This window comes from Siniperca chuatsi, linkage group LG2 (assembly GCF_020085105.1).
Source record: "Siniperca chuatsi isolate FFG_IHB_CAS linkage group LG2, ASM2008510v1, whole genome shotgun sequence".
Classification (NCBI taxonomy): Eukaryota; Metazoa; Chordata; class Actinopteri; order Centrarchiformes; family Sinipercidae; genus Siniperca; species Siniperca chuatsi.
In genome coordinates this window covers 14,745,030-14,764,887 of record NC_058043.1, presented here as the reverse complement: position 1 = coordinate 14,764,887, position 19,858 = coordinate 14,745,030, and the positions used below count along the sequence as shown (strand labels likewise).

Below are 19,858 nucleotides of genomic sequence, written 5' to 3'. Positions count from 1 at the left end.
TTAGGTACATCTAGCTAAAAACTAATGCAATCTAATACAACAATCCAGCAATAAATCCTACCTTACTGAAGGTTATAATGTTCAGTTTTTGTTGAAACAGTTTTAGAGAGGTGTTGATTCAACTTTATGGTCATTTTGGAAGATGTAGTTTGTGGTGCTGTTGAATTGTATTGTGTAATACAGAGACTTGTTTCTGTTATTTTACTGACCCTCAAATGCCAGTGGACAAAATATAACGCAATACAATTCAGCAGTATCGCAAACTATACATCCTCCAAAAGTTTCACCAAAAACTGAGCATTATAACCTTCATGAAGGCAGGATTTATTGCAGGACTTTTGTATTAGACTGAATTAGTTTTAGCTAGGTGTGCCTAATAAATTGGCAACTGAGTGTATGTGTATGTTCTTTTCTAAAATCCTCTATCAGTGTATGAAATTTTATATCACACTTTTGATATATATATATATATCTTATAGCAGTCTACATTTTCTATAAAAATCTATTGAAGACCTGTTAATGGGTAAAATAAACAGATAGGAATGCCTGTTATGGTTAATTAAATACCTGACAAAGTAAAGTCTTTCATCCCGTTGATTCAAAAATCTTATCAAAGTCCAGTAATGTCCTAAAACAGTCCTGCAAATTGTCCACAAAGGCCTAGATCCACAGATATGAAAGGGGTACTGTAGTTGCCATGATACAAACACTAAATTTATATCTTATATATTGTCATATTGCCTCAATAGAGAAAACAAGAAATTATTCTAATTGCTCTAATTACATGGCACATGAAAACAGCTCAAACAAAACAGGATTTACATTAATTAGTCTAAAGACAATAATGGCAACTATAACGCTTCTTCTCAGGTGTCCACGTGTGTGTGGCTTCTGTTCTCTTAAGCGTGCAGGTGTTGAAACCTGAGTAAGCTTCAGTAGCATACAGTTCCTGTTTGGATATCTTGTTACTTCAGTTCCTACATACAGTAGTCATATTGGTTCTCAAAGGGTACATGCTTGGTAATCATGACTGCTATCATTAATTTACAGGTAATGTCTGTGGCCACTAGAGGCTGCTGTGCTACCATAACCAGGTTGTGCCTTGCTCAGATTGAAGTCTATGCCTGGAGATTTGAGAACTAGTTAGAACAGGATTAATACACAAGTAATTTATGCCATGAATGTATAGCTGTCAGCGCAGCACTACAACTGACAAGAAAGAATTGGCTGAGTTGTAACAATTGAGTTAAAATGCTCTCTGCCTGCTGAACAGTAGCAATCATGCAACAAAGTGTCTCTGTATCTATTTAAGCTGTGCTTTCTTACATAAACCTTGCAGGAAAAAAATGTAACACCAATCTTCCTGTTAATAATTATAAAAGGATCTGTGTTACACCTTCTTAAGGCGTGACTTCATGCCACATCAGGACACATAGTTGGCAAGTTTTTACTCTGCAAGTCTGGCATTCAGTACACCTGACGGTACTCTGCCAGGGTTTTTATATTAATTACATCTCCTTTTTGGAGTTTTCCATTTCTATTCATTCCAAAATATCCCAGTAATGCTCTTACACAAGAGGAATCACATTGTGGACCAGTCATGTACCTGATCTGCGTCTGTAATGTCTGTAACCTCAGTGCTTAAAGCATCTATCAACCAGATGTGCTGATTCCTGTCCCCCTTTTCACAAGCTTTCACCCCTGCTGCTAAAGCAATGCCAAATTCCTCCACCCCTGCTCCACCCTGATGACTTTCCCATGTCCACCAGACTGACAGCTGTCACAGGTCCTCCTGCTTTTTTATGAGAGCTGTAACTCATCATCTCCCATGTGAGGATGTCCATCAACTACTAGTGTTCTTGAACATATCATACAGGATAGGTTCGCAATTTTTCAAATCTGTCTTAAAACAATAGTCAGGTGCACATGTGAACATTCAGACACTGAGGTTTCACTTGATCTAGTAATTCCTCCTGTTCATACTAGCCATTAGAAGATCTTCTTAATGCGCTTTCAATGTAATTGATGGGGGACAAACTCCACAGCCCTCGGTTTGTGCAAAAATGTATTCAAAGGTTTATCTGAAGCTAATATGAAGCTTCAGCAGTCTGAGTTAGACAAATCAATATTTTGTCACCCTTGACTTACATTAGAAGCACATAAGGAAGGGATCTTTTAATGGACAGTTTGAACAGGAGGGATGATTACAGCAAGAAAAATGTTCATATGGGCACCTGACTGCTGTTTTAAAACAAACTTGAAAAACTGTGAATCTATCCTTTAAACATTAACAAGAGAAATATTTAGATTCCACCAAAAGAAACTGAAAATGTCCTCGTATATTCAGCACTACTAGGAGATATAAGTACAAAGAGCACTTTTTCACTTTCTTATGTATTTATATGTTTATGGACATGAAGATCTGAAAGGAGACCATGAGTATCACAGGTAGATCAAAGTTCACATAAATATTAAAAACTTGAATCAAAAAATATGTCTTTATATATACTTCTTATATAAAGCTTTACTTGTTTATATTTTAAATGATATTTGTCATTGTTTTAATGTTATTAATGTTAATGTGTTAGTGTGTGTGATGGCTGCTTTATGTAACTGATTTATCTTCTTGTGATATATATGTAATTTGTTCTTAGATCAATCTTATACAAGACATTTTGATCTCACTGACAACTCCTGAATAAATAAAAGCTTAACTAATAGCTGAATTACCTAGGCTTCTAAAGTATGCAAAAGTCATACTGCCTGCCCTAAATTTGTTCTAAAAATGTATTTATTTATTTCATACAGGCTCAAACAAGTGCAATTAAAAGCATGCAACAATTACAATGGGATATGTTTGCTGTACTTGGGTGCAGTTTTAAAACAGAACACAGTTTAAAGCTTTCATTTGGAACAACATGTCCCCCTCACCATCCTAAAAATATTTACTGTGTGCAGGGTGAGCTGTGAACATATAGCTGGTACTGCAGCATGCCAAAGTTTGATTGATAGAACAGCCCTCCGTCTCATACTGCATGACTGAGCAGGAAAAGTGATAGGCCTACTTGGCTCTTAAACAGCATGTAGAAAGCGTGTGCTTTTTCATGCATGTGGTGGACTGGACTGTATGTATGAGCCATGAGGCCAACAGAAATGTACATATTGTACGTAAAGAACATTTTGTGACAAGGCTTGATTGAAGTTATCAAGCTCCTCTTCTGTGGAATCAGGTCCCAGTATGGGTTCAGGAGGTAGACACCATCTCCACATTTAAGAGTAGGCTTAAGACTTTCCTCTTTGATAAAGCTTATAGTTAGGGCCGGCCTGGGTGAGTCCTGAACCATCCCTTAGTTATGCTGCTATAGGCCTAGACTGCAGGGAGACTTCCCATGATGCGCCTCTTTCCTCTCTCCTTCTCTCCCTCTCTATCTGTATGCATTTTTATACCATTACTGCATGTTACTAACTTAACATCTTCTCTCTCCCGTAGTTCTGTGCTTTCTCGTTTCTCTCCTCTCTCCTTCTGTCGCTTTCATTTGCTGCCCCCTTGTTCCTGCTTGACAACTGCTACTACAGTTGTTGTTATTGGCTCTGTTACTGATGCTGACATTATTCTTCCTATAGCTGTCATTCCTATTATTATTAATGTATTAATATTAACACTACAATTACTTTTCTACTATAAAAAATTCTACATGGTCTTTGCATTGTGCCTCCCTAACCCTATCCCCTTCCCCCAAACCCCTCCTCTCTCTCTCTCTCTCTCTCTCTCTCTCTCTCTCTCTCTCTCTCTCTCAAAACCTAACACGGCAGCGGCGGATGGCCACCCACCATTGAGTCTGGTTCTGTCCAAGGTTTCTGCCTGTTAAAAGGAAGTTTTTTCTTGCCACTGTCGCCAAATGCTTGCTCATGGTGGGATTTGTTGGGTCTCTGTAATTAATAATATAAAGAGTACGGTCTAGACCTGCTCTATAGGAAAAGCGCAATGAGATAACTTCTGTTATGAATTGGCGCTATATAAATAAAATTGAATTGAATTGAACAACCACAAAAAAGAAAATATTTAGTATATCTGCACTGACCATTACTTTAATGATCCGCAATAACAAAACTCAACAAGTAAAGTTGCAAGTGCATCATCATCCATACGTTTCAAAATCAAAACACGCTTGCTATCAAATACACATTACATTCCATAGGGCATAGACTATCCTCTTTAGTAAGGTTGGTCACATGCTCACATTTATCATAAACTGCTATACCTGTTATACTAGTATGTTATCAGTGTCTCCAGTAGCTAATAATCTACTTATAATAGCCATTCCACAGCTTACATTAGGTCAAGACACAGTTTAAGAGGTGGAAATTGTACTTAAGTGCAATGTGCAAGTACTTATACTGGGTATTTCCATTATGCTACAATACTGCAGCATAATGTTGTATTTTTGTACTCCACTGCATTTATTTGACACCTTTATTTTACAAAACCTATGATCAGCCTGTAAAAATTGATGCATTGGCATAGATTAAAGGTACCCTCTGGAGCTTTTGACCACTATAAGCGCCATGGAGCGATGTTTTCACAAGTGGGACCTTGTTTTGTTCGTATTGTGTTGGTGCATGAGGACACGGGCAAGGCGATACACATTCCTGCCACTGGTTAGAAGTGAGGAAGAAGTGGAAATGTGCCAGCAAAGGAAGTGAAGAAGATGACTGCAAGCATGTAAACATGGAAACAATATAGGATTTAAAATATTCATAAAATCAACTTTGCAAATGTTTTATGAGGATGAAATGCACTCAACACGTTTGTTAGACCTCAAGGGTACACACAATGTATTTTGGTGAGACACACTGAATGTCAACCTTTAATCTACCCAAAAGTATACAAAGTAGGTAGCCTAATATTAGCTCCACCTCAGCCAACAGGAAAATGCTGCTTACACATTAATGCATCAGGGGCCATTCTGCTAATGAATGAATATTGTTACCTTTGATACCTAAGATGGTGTAGTCCCTCATTTGTACAGGAGTGTTCCATTGTAGAAAAGGTTTCAATCGTAGTGTAATGTTTTTAAATTCAAGACGTTTCGGCTCCCATCTGGAAGTCATTCTCAATTGTGAAAATGGTTCAAGAACTCAGAAATTTAAGCTACTCTTGGTTGCTTAAGCCCTGCCCTCAGGGAGGATTCACAATTGAGAATGACAATTGAGAATGACTTCCGGATGGGAGCCGAAACGTCTTGAATTTGAAAACATTGTCCAGATGACTACGACTGAAACCTTTTCTACTTTGATACCTAAAGCATATTTTGCTGATGATACTAACATATTTCTACTTAAAGGTCTAGTGTGTAGGATTTAGTAGCATTTAGCGGTGAAATTGTAGTTAGCAACCATTTCAATACCGCTCGCCTCACCCTCCCCTTCCAAGCGCGTAAGAGAAACTACGATGGTCGTGAAACTCGGGAAAAGGCGAAAGGCCCTATCTAGAGCCAGTGTTTGGTTTGTCCGTTCTGAGCTACTGTAGAAACATGGCAGTGTAACATGGCGACCTCCGTGGAAGGGGACCAGCTCCCTCTGTACATAAAAAGGGCTTATTCTAAGGTAATGAAAACACAATGATTCTTATTTTCTGATTATACACTAATGAAAACATACTTATAAATAATATAAAATAGAGCCCCCTAAATCTTACACACTGAACCTGTAAGTAAAATATGAATAGGACTTCTACGAGTATTTTTATATTGCGGTATCGCTGCTTTTACTGAAGTAGAAGAATGTAATACCTCCCCAAACACTGGTTTCCATTATTATAGTGGCTTTCTGGCTGTCCAAACTTTGGAGAAACTGGAGAATTTCCTTCAGTGAACTTAAACAAAGATCCAATGCAGAGAAACTCGTTCTTCTTAGTGCTTCAGTGGCTCCATATGTCATCAAACAGCTATTCCATATATCAATTGATCTTTACTTTAGTGTCCTAAAGCAAGAGAAATAATTGCAAATTTATAGACAGTGTTCTTGACCATGTTGTAAGAAGTGATTTGAATACTAAACCATTTAATCATTCATTATGGATTCAAGAAAATTAGATGTGGTGACACTGTTGTACTCACTTACATTCAGCGCAGTTTCCTGGATACAGTCGTCCCAACAAATCCGATAGTGATAAAAGACATCAGTGTGAAGAATGCCGCACCAAGCACTGTCCCTCTGTTCACTAGAGCTGGGAGACCAAAACTGTCATTAGTGAAATCAGCACTTATAATTGCTACATACAGTGATATTTAACTTTTTTCCCTGTGAGCTTTTAAGCAGGCAAAAACATGTCCTCACAACACTTTGTGCTCCAGAGATCAGTTGAGGCTTTTTCCACACTTATTTTTTGAATTTCACTATAATTGTTAATAATTACATTCTGGAATTTTTTAATATAGTTCAAGGAAAAAAAATAACTTTAGTTAGTAGACCTATGATAGAGAACAACATTTCAAATGTGACAAAGAGACACACTTAAGGTTTTAAAAATAGCTCAGAGTTGGATTCTTACCTACAGGTTCATCTTCTATCAATATAACTGCAGCAGTAAAATCTTCACTGTGTGTCTTGATGCTGGTGCCATTACCACCTTCCACAGGAGCAGGAACAATTTCTGCCTCTGCATCAGTGACAGCTGGGGCAGGAGCTGTGACAGATTCAACTGGGGCTTCAGGTAAGATCTCTGGAGCATCCTCATCTAGATCTTCCAGGCGAATGATGTGGATTGGGTCTTCTGGAGCTGGTTCCTCACTATTAGGTTCCACAAGAACAGTGACAGCAGGTTTTTCTGGGGCTGGTGCTGTTTCCTCTGCAGCCGCTTCCTCTTGATCTTCTTCTTCTGTGTCAAGTTCTGCATGGACAAGGACAATAGATTCCTCTTCCTCTTCTTTAGCATGTTCTTCCAGGACTACTGGGGCAACTGCTTCTTCTTTCGCATGTTCCTCTGGAGCTTCCTCTTCTTTTGTTTCTGAAGAAATGATAGGGACTGTTTCCTCTTGTTCTTCTTGATCCAGCTCCTGTTCAGCAGGTTCTTCTGGGGCTGACTCCTCTGGTGCTGTTTCCTCTGCAGCAGGTTCCCCTTGACCTGCCTCCTCTGTCTCAAGTTCTGTAGGGACAAGGGTAACACATACCTCTTCTTCTAATGTACTGGGAAGAGGTTCTTCATTAGTAGCAGGGTCCATTTTAGCATGTTCTTCCAGGACTACTGTGGAAAGTGCTTCATCTTCTTTCGCAGGTTCCTCTGGACCTTCCTTTTCTTTTGTTTCTGAAGAAATGATAGGGACTGTTTCCTCTTGTTCCTCTTGATCCAGCTCTGGTTCAGCAGGTTCCACAGGAATGATAACAGCAGTTTCTTCTGGGGCTAACTCCTCTGGTGCTGTTTCCTCTGCAAGAGCTGGATCCTCCAGACAATGCCGTTCTGGGGATTCATTTTCTACAGCATTCTCTACAACAACAGCAGTTTCTTCTTTTGCATTTTCCTCTGGAGCTTCATCTTCTGAAGCTTCTAAAGGAATGGCTGGGATCGATGCTTCTGGAGCTGGATCCTCCACATAATGCTGTTCTTGAGACTCTCTCTCTACAGCAACAGCTGGGGCAACTTCTTCTGTAGTTTCATCTGGAGATGCCTCTGCAAAGGAAGCTGCTACAGGGATAGTTTCCTCCTCTGAAGATTCCTGTGGAGCTGCAGCCAAAGGCTCCTGAGGTGCTGATTCCTGAGATACAGCTTCATCAGCATCATCAGAGACCTGATCTCCGATGAAAACCGATTCTGGTTCTGTTGCAATAATTGACATGTCTTCTTCAGCAGGTGATTCCTCAGGAGATGGAGCTGCTTCTCCTGCAACAATTGGAATGAGTTTCTCCTGAATTGATTCTTTCTCCTCTATAAAGTGACTGTGGTCTTCAGTTACTGGTGCAAGTTCCTCTGGACCCGGTTCTTCGGCAACAGCAGACAACTGAACAACTTTGGCAGCTGCAATAGAAGTTAGTGATTCAGCAACAACCTAAACTGGTTCTCCAGTGTATCAACAGTATAGCCATTTGGTATGTTCTCTAAGTAAGTCAACAAAGGAACGCGCATTTACCTAAAATCTGTTTTAATAACTATTAAAACAATACAATTGGAAATTTTACATAGTGTACTTATATATATATATATATATATATATATATATATAACACATTTATAGATATTTTATACTTACATTTTTATATTTTGTATAATTCCTGGAGTTTCTCAATAATATGAAATCAAATTTCTCATTGAAGCTTACTTTTGCATTGATAAAAAGCCCAAATATGTCTGTTTTTTTACATTTACATTCCACTGAGCTCAATTTGATGCCATATATATTAGTTTGGATTTAGCAAATTTTAACTTATTTTAATCTGAAAGGGTCTGAGGTTAAGCATAAGTGTAGGCATTCTACACAGTACACTATAGCTCGGAAAATGGCGTCAAATGTTACGATGGCTGATTATGTAACAGTAAGGAAGATCTCCAGTGACCTGATACAAACATGGAAGGTGTGTAGTGATCCAAGTTTAGTTCAAATGTCTCACAGGATAGCATGCTAACAGGAGCAGGTGTGGCTGAACAGGCCATGAAAGTATTTCGAGATAAGTTTGGTTGTTAATCACATTCAGGAACTCTCGATTTACGTGGGTGACCGAGGTCAGTTTCCAAACTGAATGCATATTTTTTATTATTCATAGCTAGAAAATGCCTAAAGCAATATTTGCCTTTTCCTGTCTTAGATTCTGTTGACTCACAATGTACCTATTATGTAACACCAAACACAGGTTTACTTTATTAAACAACATATTTATGTACTTCTGTAACATATTTCTGAATTAAGTTAGAATATTTAGTTTATTCAGACATTCATGTAATCATAAATCAACAAATATTCTGTAACTGTAACTCTAGCAATCTGTTAAAAATATATGAGAAAATATATGAATAAGAATTCAACTGATAAATATATTTACTCAGACTACAATAATATGTAGCATTGATATATTATCTGACAGTATTTTACATTTATATAGCCTAATATTACATTATTTTGTACAATATATAAAAATCTATATGTTAACAGCCTATTGTATTTTATGATGTCTACATTATTTTCCAGAGAGGCAACACCTTGGTAATATATAAAAGTAGCTTAGCAATTAGTTTTCATATCATTGAGCTAAGCCCATTTAAGGATTCCATTCTGATAATTATGATCAATAATTATCATATCAAAAGAGTTTAGAAGAAATGCATGGCTTACATATAGGTGCTGATGAGCATAGCTGAACATTTAGGACCAGGGTCAGCAGTAGCAGAGAGGAAGCTTTGAACATGATGTCCATCTGGTCTGAGTCTTTTCACTGGAGTCAAACAATTTCCAAAAATTCCAATACAGCAGCCAGACCGGTGCCCCTACTGTGAAGGTATATCCTACAGGGGTGAAGTACACGTGTAAAGTGTCAGCATGGACACATGTTGTGAAGTGACACACCATATGGAAATATTGGGAGGGTGCTTTGAGGGCTGGGTGGGTAAAAAGAGAAACCTACTGTGAGATCATATGGACTTCTTCTACAAGACTACACACCAGCCGTTCCTTATGCTAGATCAAACATCCAACAGTTTGAATATTTTCTGCCTACACAGCTCTGTAAAAAATAGATACATGAAGTTACATGAAGCTACACAATGTATTCTACTGGCTGTTTCTAAACACTACATCAAGATGCATATCACAGTTGCTTATTAAGTATTTACAACAATCTACTTCTGGTGCCTTGATCTTTCTCACAGTGGAGTGAGAAAGAAGTTCATACACTCTCTTTTTCCAATCTCAAACTGCATCAGTAAAACAAACAGTTTAAAGAGAGGGTATGCTACCTTTTGATGCTTCCATTAACTGGAGCAGAGCTTGAAATAATATTAAACTTTCTTGCCATACATCAATTCACAGAGCATATTCTACTTATACCAAATTATAAGACTATCTTATAGGTCTTATAGGCAAAAAAGCGGCTCTCTGTTTGCTAGAAGAGCTCTCGTACGTTAACTCAAAAACATTGGTTACTTTTATGGTTGGATATTATAAATAGGAGCCAGAAAATATACAGTGAAAGCAGAAAATGTGACAATTTGGACTAAAGTGGCAGAAAAAGGGGAAGTTTTACTTTATAATCATACAGTATACCCTTTAAGAAATGCCTGAATATGTATGTATGTATGTATGTATGTATGTATGTGTGTGTGTGTGTACATATTTCTTAAGTTTGTGCATGTTTATAAAGATGTATAAGCATATAATTTGGGCAGTGGAGTAAAGCCCTTATATTGTATCCTAAGGAATGATCTTTTATTAATATGTGTTCTATGTGTTTACGTTTTGTGTTGCTTGTTATTATTTACTGTATTGTTTGTGGCTTTCTTGGTTTTTTTTTCAGATGCATGTCAGAGGAGTTGCTTATGTTATGACAGATATGTAAGTGAAACAAAATTCTAAAGTCAAGTCACCTCCATGCTCTGGTTTTGAACAAACGCTTCATCTGCTGATGATGCAAGACTGAAATATCATCCTGCCATGTAATATTGACGGAACAAAGCTCAAACAGCACATTAATCCACAGTGAAGTTACCATATTTTATTTCTTTAAGTGCCATTCATGCATATTGGGGAAGGGGGTGGGGTGGGCGGTGGTATCGACAATTCTAATAACACTTGAGTTATTTTACAGCACTAAACGAATACAAAGAGTAGCTGTGTCACCTCATTGGACAACAAAAGTAATAAACCGTGCAATAAACAAAAAAAGGACAAATAGGAGAAAAAAAATACAAGAAATGACAAAGACAAAATCAAAAAAACAGAAAAATAAAACACAAACCAAATATATATTATCAACACTGAAACACTGAATGTAGAACCATAGTACAGGTAAAAGGTAGTGTCACACAAAAAGCCAACGCATTTTCATCACATATATACAATATAGATATATACATACTGTCACCCTCTGATTGGACAATAACAAAATACTCTATTCTTTTACCTCCTCTCTTTCGTGAGTAAGACCCACCCCCTGCCTTGATACCCCACCCCCAAGAGGAAAAAAGGGATGATTGAAAAGACATATATGTACAAGCACAACAACACACCAGCACTGAATAAAATAGGCCCCAATCAGCAGTACTTGTTGGCAGTTCTCTCCCATATTGTAACAAGGCTTTTTTTTTATCTTTTCATCTTTTTCCCCACTAATAGTAATCTCTCTGGCAGGTACATATCCAGCGGAATTTAAAAACTTAAATTGTCTTTTGAAAAAAGAACTTAAACTCACACAAGCAAACACACAAATACACACACACACACACACACACATACAGACATCATGTAAAATTGTGATTGTGATCCAGTCATTGTCTTCACCTTCTTCCCTTTTAGTCACATCCGTTAGCTCAAACGTTTTGTTTTCCCATGGGTACTCAAATAGTAGCTTGTGTGTTCATAGTCTTCACCTGGAAGAACTGAAACACACTTCACCTTCACACCAACCAAGGACTCACAGGATGTTCTCTATTGTAGGTCCATAGAGTCCTAATGAATACACATTGATGCTCTTTTTCACTGCTGTCTTCAGTTGCAGTCCTTTGGCCCACACAGTCATTTGGGTCACTTAATTGACTAAGTATTCTGTCTGAGCACTAATTAAGAAATTCTGGCAGTTGAACAACACTTTAAAAAACTCAGTTGAGATCCACAGGCAAGGCAATCCTCCACATACAGCGGACATTTGATATATAAAGACAGACCAAAAAACATTGCAGAAAGAAGCAGGAGTGGGCAGGTATGATTGGCAGGAAAAGAAAACAAAATTATTAGCTGAAAATATAAAAATGAATGGCAGTATAGAAGAGAACTTGACTTCATCTGGACAGTTTAACAGAAGATCTACAATATAAAACTGGGCAGGTTCTAGTTTCAAATAACCTTCTATGCGGTCAAATGTAGAAACATATGGTTCTAAGATATCCAATAAAACAACCATGTGAGACTTGAAAGTGCCTTTTCTCACAGACATTATGAAATATAAAAAAGAATCCATGATTGTCATCCTAATATGAAATCAAAACTACGATGACTACTGGAGTCCCTCGTTGCTAAATTATCTAAAAGGAATAGTTTGACATTTTGGGAAATACACTTAATTGCTTTCTTGCCGAGTTGGATGAGAAGATCGATAACACTCTCCTCACTATACGATAAATACGAAACTACAGGCAATGGACGGTTAGCTTAGCTTAGCACAAAGACTGAAAACATCTAGCCTGGGTCTGTCTGACGGTAACAAAATCCACTTAAAGGTAATTAATTAACATGCTATATCTAATGGAAGTGACCCCACCCGGCCAAGAAATAGTACAATAAATTGTAGTTTTTACACTACAGTTTTTGTATGGATAAACAAATGAGATACAATATGTTGATTAGTGAGCTTTAAGGTGCTTGCAGGATTTTGTTAACTTTGGACAGAGCCAGGCTAGCTGTTTTCAGACTTTATGCTAACTGGCTGCTGGCTGTAGATTGATATTTACTGTTCTTGGCAAGAAAGCTTATTTCCCAAAATGTTGGACTATTCCTTTAAACAAGGACACACAGTGTCATAGATGTAAAGCACCGTACACAGTTCAGCAGTGTCACAGAGAGGAGAAATAATCCTGTTCGTTGTCAACAGTGGACAATGCCTCATATTTGCCTCTAGGGGTCAGATAGTCTTAACTGTGAGTGAATTAATAAATGAATGAGTATGTGAGTGACTAGCTTTTAAAATCCAGGAGGTGCTTCGCATCTTAAAAATGGTTAGGATCAACAAAAGGTGTAAGTGTGCAAAGGGCTTTTTTTTGTTTTAAACAGTGTCTAAAGTTCAGCACCTGTCTGATTGAGGAGCCACTTGTTACAGGACACAGAGGACAGGTTTCCAGAACCGCTGATCTCCCTGTTCTGTGCTTGAGAAACCCTTCCCACAAAAAAAGCATGTCTCAAATCTAGTCTTTAATCACTGTGTGCATCTGCATTTGTGCTCATTGATAGCATAGAGATGATTGGAGCAATCAATCATAGCCCCAAAATTACTAAAACCAAAACACACACACACACGTGCACGCACAGACCATATGTTCAACCAACATATGCGCGCGACACACACACACACACACACACACACACTGTATGTACTGTGTAATGAGTCACATTTCCCATTCTGTTATGATTGAATAATAGCAAAATCTTACGCTTTCGAACTATCATAACAAAACATTGGGCAGCTAAAAAAAGAATCATATCTCCATAATTTAAATGCAGAAGTAACAAACAGTGAGTGTAGCATCAAAAAGTCACTTTGATGTACAACTGGCAGAAAAAGGCATGACGTAACTCTACAAATCAAGGACACGTACAGTAAAAACTCTTGCTTTTCTGCCCTTTTCAAATGGAAAGTTCAACATCTGATACATATCCTATTGATCATTAAATAATCAAAGTATTAAGACATTTAAGAAGCTTTCACACCAGATTCTATTAGTTTTTTTATTTTAATACATTTTATTGGTCTACTAGCGACGTCTCAAATGAGTGAGGCTTGAAACCATTTTAAAATTGCATACAGGCTCTCGATGTTTTACTTGTTACTGTCACTAGTATAAATTGTTATAATATGGTTGCATACAATTTTAAGTGTAATTGTTTAAAGGAATAGTTTGGCATTTTGGAAAATATGGTTATATGCTTTCTTGCCGAGAGTTAGATGAGAAGATCAATACCACTCTTACGTCTGTACAGTAAATATGAAGCCACCTCCAGCAGACAATTAGCTTAGCTTAGCACAAAGACTGGGAACTGAGGGAATCAGTCAGCCTGGCTCTGTCCAACAATAACAAAATCAGCCTACGACCACCTCTAAAGCTCATTAATTAACATGTTATATCTCCAGGAAGTCACTGCAACCAGCCAAGAAATAGTCCCACACTAAAACCATTTTTACGCTTCAGTTATTGCACAGATTTAACAAACATGATATATCGTGTTAATTAGTGAGCTTTAGAGGTGCAGGTAGGTGACAGAGGCAGGCCAGCTGTTTCTACCAATACAGATATTTCAAAGTTTCAGATCAGATAATGATATATCAGCTGATGTTTGTTTTTTAGAATAAACAAACATGTTCTCTAAACTAGTTTTTTAAAGAAATATGACCATGATATGGTCTGAGCAGGCCACTTAACAGTTTGAAAATCAACTTGACAGTGCTCTCTGGTAGACAAACTGTAACAGAAACACAGCTTCTAAATTATCGCAAAAACATCTTTGACATTTCTTTGCTGCAATTTATTGTTACTTATTGGCTGATATACAGTATATGCCAATACAAATATACTGGTGATAAGCGAAGATCAGCCGATATAGATTTCATTGTTTCTGAATGATTACGGCTTAATGATCAATAGGCTACCCATCTAAAACTGATGAACTTTACCATTAAAACTTGCTTGAAAATGTGAATTTGGTTAGTATTTAATGTTACAACAGCTTCTGATTGGTAAAGCAATTATTAACCAACATGATGCACACAGAGAACATAAATCTCAGGTTACTTTGGGTTGAATGAATTTCAAAAAGACAAAAAATTTCTGACTTGCTTGCTTTCACCTTCTTCTCACACTTATCATATTCACTCATCTTGAAGTGCTCGAGACATAACTAAGAAAACAAAAAAAGTTGCTGCACTCCCAAAACTAGTCTGTTCCAGTGAGCCTGATCACATTAGTTGGCTATGAAAACAGATCACAATCCTTTCTGTGATCTCTCGCTCACTTTCTCTCTTGGTTTGTTTTACTATCAAGCCTGCTTAAACATTTAACACCCTGTTCAAAACCTCAGTTATTGTAAACCTAACTTTACCACCAACTCAGCCACAGTGGGGCCCACTTTCTCCCAAAAGTGACCAACGAGCACCATCACATTACTCACAGAGACGGCCTGTGTTTCTTAAAAACCAAAAAAACAAATAATAAAAAAAAGAAAGAGATTAACTCATCCAAGAGGCAGCTGAGGCCAATGTCAACACGAGAAGAATTACAAGCTGAACACGTCGCTCAAATCACATAACAGTTACGGAGCGCGGGGGGTGGGGGGTATTGAAGGCTGATGGCTAGGGACGGGGAGCGGGGAGCGGGCTGGCTGAGGAGCTGAGGAGCATGTGGTTTAGACGTGAATGTGTTTTACTTGTCTCTAGACAAGTACATAAGCAATCACTTTAACATGTCCGACTAAATATGATTGTCTTCAAAGTAACATTTTCTAGTTATGTTTTGCTTTTGTAAAAATGTCAGGACTCTGAAGTCTGTCTTTCTCCAAAGCTTGTCAAATGTTCTTCTGCATCCCACCCACAGTGGCCTCCTCCTCCTCCTCCTGCGGCCTTTCAGCTCAGCCTGACTTCCACCTCCTCTCTTCGCTCCCTTTTGTTTGCAAAAGGAGGTCTAGGGGCTAGACAATGGAGTCCCAATCAAAGTCATCCTGGATGTCATCAGCTGGCATGCGATGCATCTGGAAGTTTCTGGTAGGTATCATGTGCTGCTGGTTCATCGGTGCATGGTGTCCTGGAGAAAGAACAGGGGAAAGGAAGAGTCAGATCAACCCAGCTGTTCAGCTTTTCTTGGGCAAGTTTTTATTAATAAAAAGTTAATATAAGGTTTCATAATGGCTTTATGTAATTAGTCATGTTTTCTCTGTGGCTTCATGTCACCTGTCATTGTGGGTCCTGCGTTGCTCATGGGGGACATGTGGGGATATCCTGGAGGACCCATCATGGACATGCTCTGTCTGGAGTCCATGTAGAGATTTCCTGAGGAGAGAATCAGAACAAAACTTTATTTTAAGCCCTAATTAAACCAGGCAATGCACCTTTTTATGATGCATTCAAGTAATGCATCTGAACAAAACTAGTTTTGGGGGAGGCCCTGCAGTTTTGTATGAACTGTCATTTTACTGGAGTAAAGGATCTCTGAATTATCTGGAATGTATAACTAATACCCACAGGTGAAACATCATGGTCTATACTTTTATTTACATGGCTGAACACTTAGCTGTCTGCTGAAAACAATGTTTGAAGTATTTTCATCTACACTGAATTGTCAAAATACCTGTAGCTCTCCTAAAACAGTAAGTAATCCTTTTAACTTCAAAATTTGTGAGCAATAGCACGAGTGAGCAGAGCAGAGTCATATTAGGGGACCCTCACAAGGTTTGGAGAGCAGAAAAACCTAATTCAGTTTCACAAAATTGTGTTTATTCTTTCAGACATTCCTCTAATCTTTTAATCTTTTGTTTTTTCCTTGTGAATTGCTGAATCATTTTATCTCTTCAGGCCTCTAAAAAATATGCAAATAAATCAAGGAAAAGGAATCATTGTCTGGTTGAACTGGTCACAACTGAGACGTATGCAGCTGGTCAGGGGCTGCAAGTAGACAGTCCTTTTAAGGGGTCACAAGCTAAAAAGGTTGGGAATCACTGGCATAAAGGGCAAGCAGAGCTCATACTGAGCAAAAAGACTCAAGACTGTTTCGGATAGAACGAACTGTAAGTGAGATAAATTCATCAGACAACGGGCTTGTGTGTTCATTTTTACAGACTTTTTGGACTAAGAGTTTAGTATTAATTAATATCCTTACTGACAAACAGTCAGAAAGACCTCATAACACATAATACAATAAGACATTGCAGTTGTTTTGAAATTCTATAATTTGTACAACTAACATGATCTCTCCCAGGAACCAAAACCAGATAACAAGGCAAAAGTGCTGAAGTGTAAATGCCTAAATCTTTCAAGATGCATGATGTAGATTATTTCCCTCTCATCACTTTAAAAACATTTTGACTGGGCCTTGGAATGAGTCCAGAACCTATCCTCATGTCAGAACAAAAGCTACTCACCACAACTACACAAATTCAATCAAACAGTGACATAAATAAGGCCATAGGGTTAAGGAGTGGGTGTTTAACCTGTGTTGAGGTGCTGGCTGGGTTTGTTGGGGTGCATGGAGCTATGACAAACAGGAGGCTGCACTGCCCCTTGTGGCTGGATTACACCGGTGCGAGCGAAAAATTGGTTGATGGACGAGCAGAGGTCTGCGATCTGGGTGGGTTCCAGGGACCAATTGTTCAACTCCGCTTGTCTCATACTCTCTCTTAATCCTTAGAAACAGGAAACACAAATTTATAGACACAACAAAGAGAGTTATCAGGGCTATAGACAGTATCTGTCTGCACTAAAATGCCTTTGTGACAATGAAATGTATGAAACTGCACCAGCTGACTGTCCAAATAATATAAATTTAGTAAATGAGAAAGTAATTTACAAACATAAAGCAAAGACTTTGATTGCAATATGTATTCATTATGTCAGTAACCTTCAGTGGGTGATATTTAAAACATCCTACCTTGCAATCCTAGACTGTAATTGGATAAACTGACCTGCTGAGCTCGGTGCTTTGGTAATTAAACTTGAAGGCAGTGTTATTTAATTGAAGAGCTCAGTTTAATTAAACTCGTAATCAACTCCACAGTGTCAACACTTCAGCACTCAATCAAAAGCTGGGGCAGTACTGTACTATCAGCTCCTGGCTTTAAATGTTTGTTTCTTCCATAATCTTAATCTCGGACAAATAAATCAAATAAAATATATAATTATTATTAGTTTCTTATTTGTAAATGCAATAAGGTCTATTTGTAGTGTCCAAACCGCACCTTGGAAAGGTGAAAGGTCGACATCAGCCCAGTTATAGCTGCTAGCAATACGACAGCTTTCTTTCAGTGCATCCAGATTTGGGTACCAGTCAGACAGTAAACCTGCAACACACACACAGGATACTATCTGTAACATTGCAAGATGAGAGACTTGAAGGATACAGGTAATTTTGGTTCCAACACCAAGTTCACTCCTGGGACAAATACAGATTTACTTCTAATTACATAATTTATGGACAACTGCACAATAATTGCTGCTGTAATTGTTATTCACTGTGGGTTAGGTAATAAGGGCCAGATGATGCATTTTCATTGTAGTCACATTTTTATAGCTGTGCAGGCAGTGTTGTAGTGCCAAATGAATGAGAAGATAACACCAAATAAAACAGTTTATCAGGCTTTTAAACAGTTCAACACTGTGTTGTGGCCACTAGGAGGAGCCAGTCAACTCTCTAACAGCTGCTAGAGTCACTGGATGCAGCATTGCTTTGTTCTCGCCACAGCACAGATAATAAATCAGGTGGTGATTTACTGTTTAACACCTATAACAATTTCTCAATGGTTTATGACAAAAAATGAGTGCTGATACAAAACCATATTCAGCTGTAAACATGTTGTCTTTGCTTTTGTTGATGTGTTTCTGTGTAATGAACAGGATGACGAGAAAACAACACAGCGACGCAGCTTCAAAAGGAAGACAATGACAGACAGAGGGTCTTACCTGTGTTGCAGGCCATCTGTTGCTGGGTAGGATGAGGCTGGTGGGAGAGGCTCTGATGCTGCTGTCCATGTTGAGAAGGGTGCTGGCTGTGCTGCGTGTGTTGGGAGGGGTGTGGCGTGTGTTGCTGTGGGTGCTGGCCGTGGGACGGGTGCTGCGATGGGTGCTGCCCGTGCTGGGAGTGCACAGCGTGCTGGGGGTGCTGTGGGTGCTGACTGTGTTGACTGTGCTGGGCGTGTTGGCTGTGTTGGTTGTGGGTGCCGCCGTGCTGCGGGAGGTGCTGTGCGTGGGGCGAGCCGTGGCCAGGGTGGGCTTGGGCCGGATGGGACAGAGGCACCTGGCCACTGTTGGCGGAGTGGCTGTTGGGGTGGCTGTTGGGCTGGTTGTTTGACAGGCTGTTCTGAGTGCTAATGGTGCCACTGGGGGAGTGCTGATAGGAGCAGGAGGTGTGGGTCTGTTGGGAGGAATCTGACGGTATGCCCATCAGACCTGGGAAACAAAACACACCAACACAAAGCTTGTAATAGCGCTGAAACGAATGGTTGATCATATTTGTCCATCAACAGAAAATTATGCAAACAACCATTTAGATCATTGATAGTGCTGCAACTAACTTAATATTGCTTAATTTACCGATTATTTTCCCAATTAATCGATTCATTGTTTTGTCTGTAAAGTGTTCAGAAAATAATGAAAAATGTCCATCACATTTTCCCAGAGCCCAAGGTGACATCTTTAAACATCTTGTTTTGTTTTTGTCAAAAACGCAAATATTTTCAATTTACAATTATATAAAACAGAAAAATTAGCAAATACTCAGAAGCAGGAACAAGCAAATAGTTTGGGGGTTTTGTTTTAAAAAGTAGCTAAAATGATAATCGATCATCAAAATAGTAGCAGATTAATTTTCTGTCGATTGACTAATCGTTTATCAAGCAAAAATGCCAACACACGCTTGTTCCAGCTTCTTAATTATGAGGATTTGCTGCTTTTCTCCTATTCTTGTCATTGTAAATTGAATATAATTGGGTTTTGTTTGTTATTATAGAAAAGGCTTTTTGCAGACGTCACCTTGGGCTCTGGGAATTAGTGAATCTAAAAATAACAAATGAATTAATAATGAAAATATCTTTAATTGAAGCCCTAGCTGGTGAAAAGAGACTACTAACTGTAACACAAATGTCAGTCACATGGTTTCAGAATGAGGTGTGTTAGTATAATGCACTTCAACACACACACAAGAGAGCCAGAGTCTTCACATGCTACTTAAGGTATGTAACTTACCATC

General features: G+C 38.5%; 2 protein-coding genes across 8 annotated transcripts in view; both read right to left on the bottom strand.

The window, feature by feature from the left end:
* Positions 1–5,257: 5,257 nt before the first annotated feature.
* LOC122883061 (titin homolog) lies at positions 5,258–10,304 on the bottom strand. Of its 2 annotated transcripts, none has more exons than XM_044211179.1 (4): positions 9,324–10,304; positions 6,554–8,014; positions 6,120–6,229; positions 5,258–5,983 (listed from the first exon to the last, which is right to left on the bottom strand). In XM_044211179.1, the coding sequence occupies exons 1-3, from the start codon at positions 9,403–9,405 to the stop codon at positions 6,126–6,128; spliced, it is 1,647 nt and encodes a 548-aa protein (XP_044067114.1). In that variant the 5' UTR covers positions 9,406–10,304; the 3' UTR covers positions 5,258–5,983; positions 6,120–6,125. The 2 variants fall into 2 exon arrangements, with proteins under 2 accessions (XP_044067114.1, XP_044067105.1); XM_044211170.1 differs by having other exon boundaries at positions 6,124–6,229.
* Positions 10,305–10,678: 374 nt separating this feature from the next.
* The window catches only part of foxj3 (forkhead box J3), a 75,011-nt gene continuing 65,831 nt past the window's right edge, over positions 10,679–19,858 (bottom strand). For 5 of the 6 annotated variants that reach the window (XM_044217668.1, XM_044217659.1, XM_044217701.1 and 2 more), the window contains 5 exons: positions 18,574–19,059; positions 17,853–17,954; positions 17,109–17,300; positions 15,853–15,951; positions 10,679–15,706 (listed from right to left, as the gene is read on the bottom strand). In XM_044217668.1, the coding sequence (XP_044073603.1) occupies positions 15,594–15,706; positions 15,853–15,951; positions 17,109–17,300; positions 17,853–17,954; positions 18,574–19,059 (992 nt within the window). In that variant the 3' untranslated portion in view covers positions 10,679–15,593. The remainder of the gene's footprint in view (positions 15,707–15,852; positions 15,952–17,108; positions 17,301–17,852; positions 17,955–18,573; positions 19,060–19,858) is intronic. The other variant, XM_044217693.1, reaches the window with a different exon arrangement.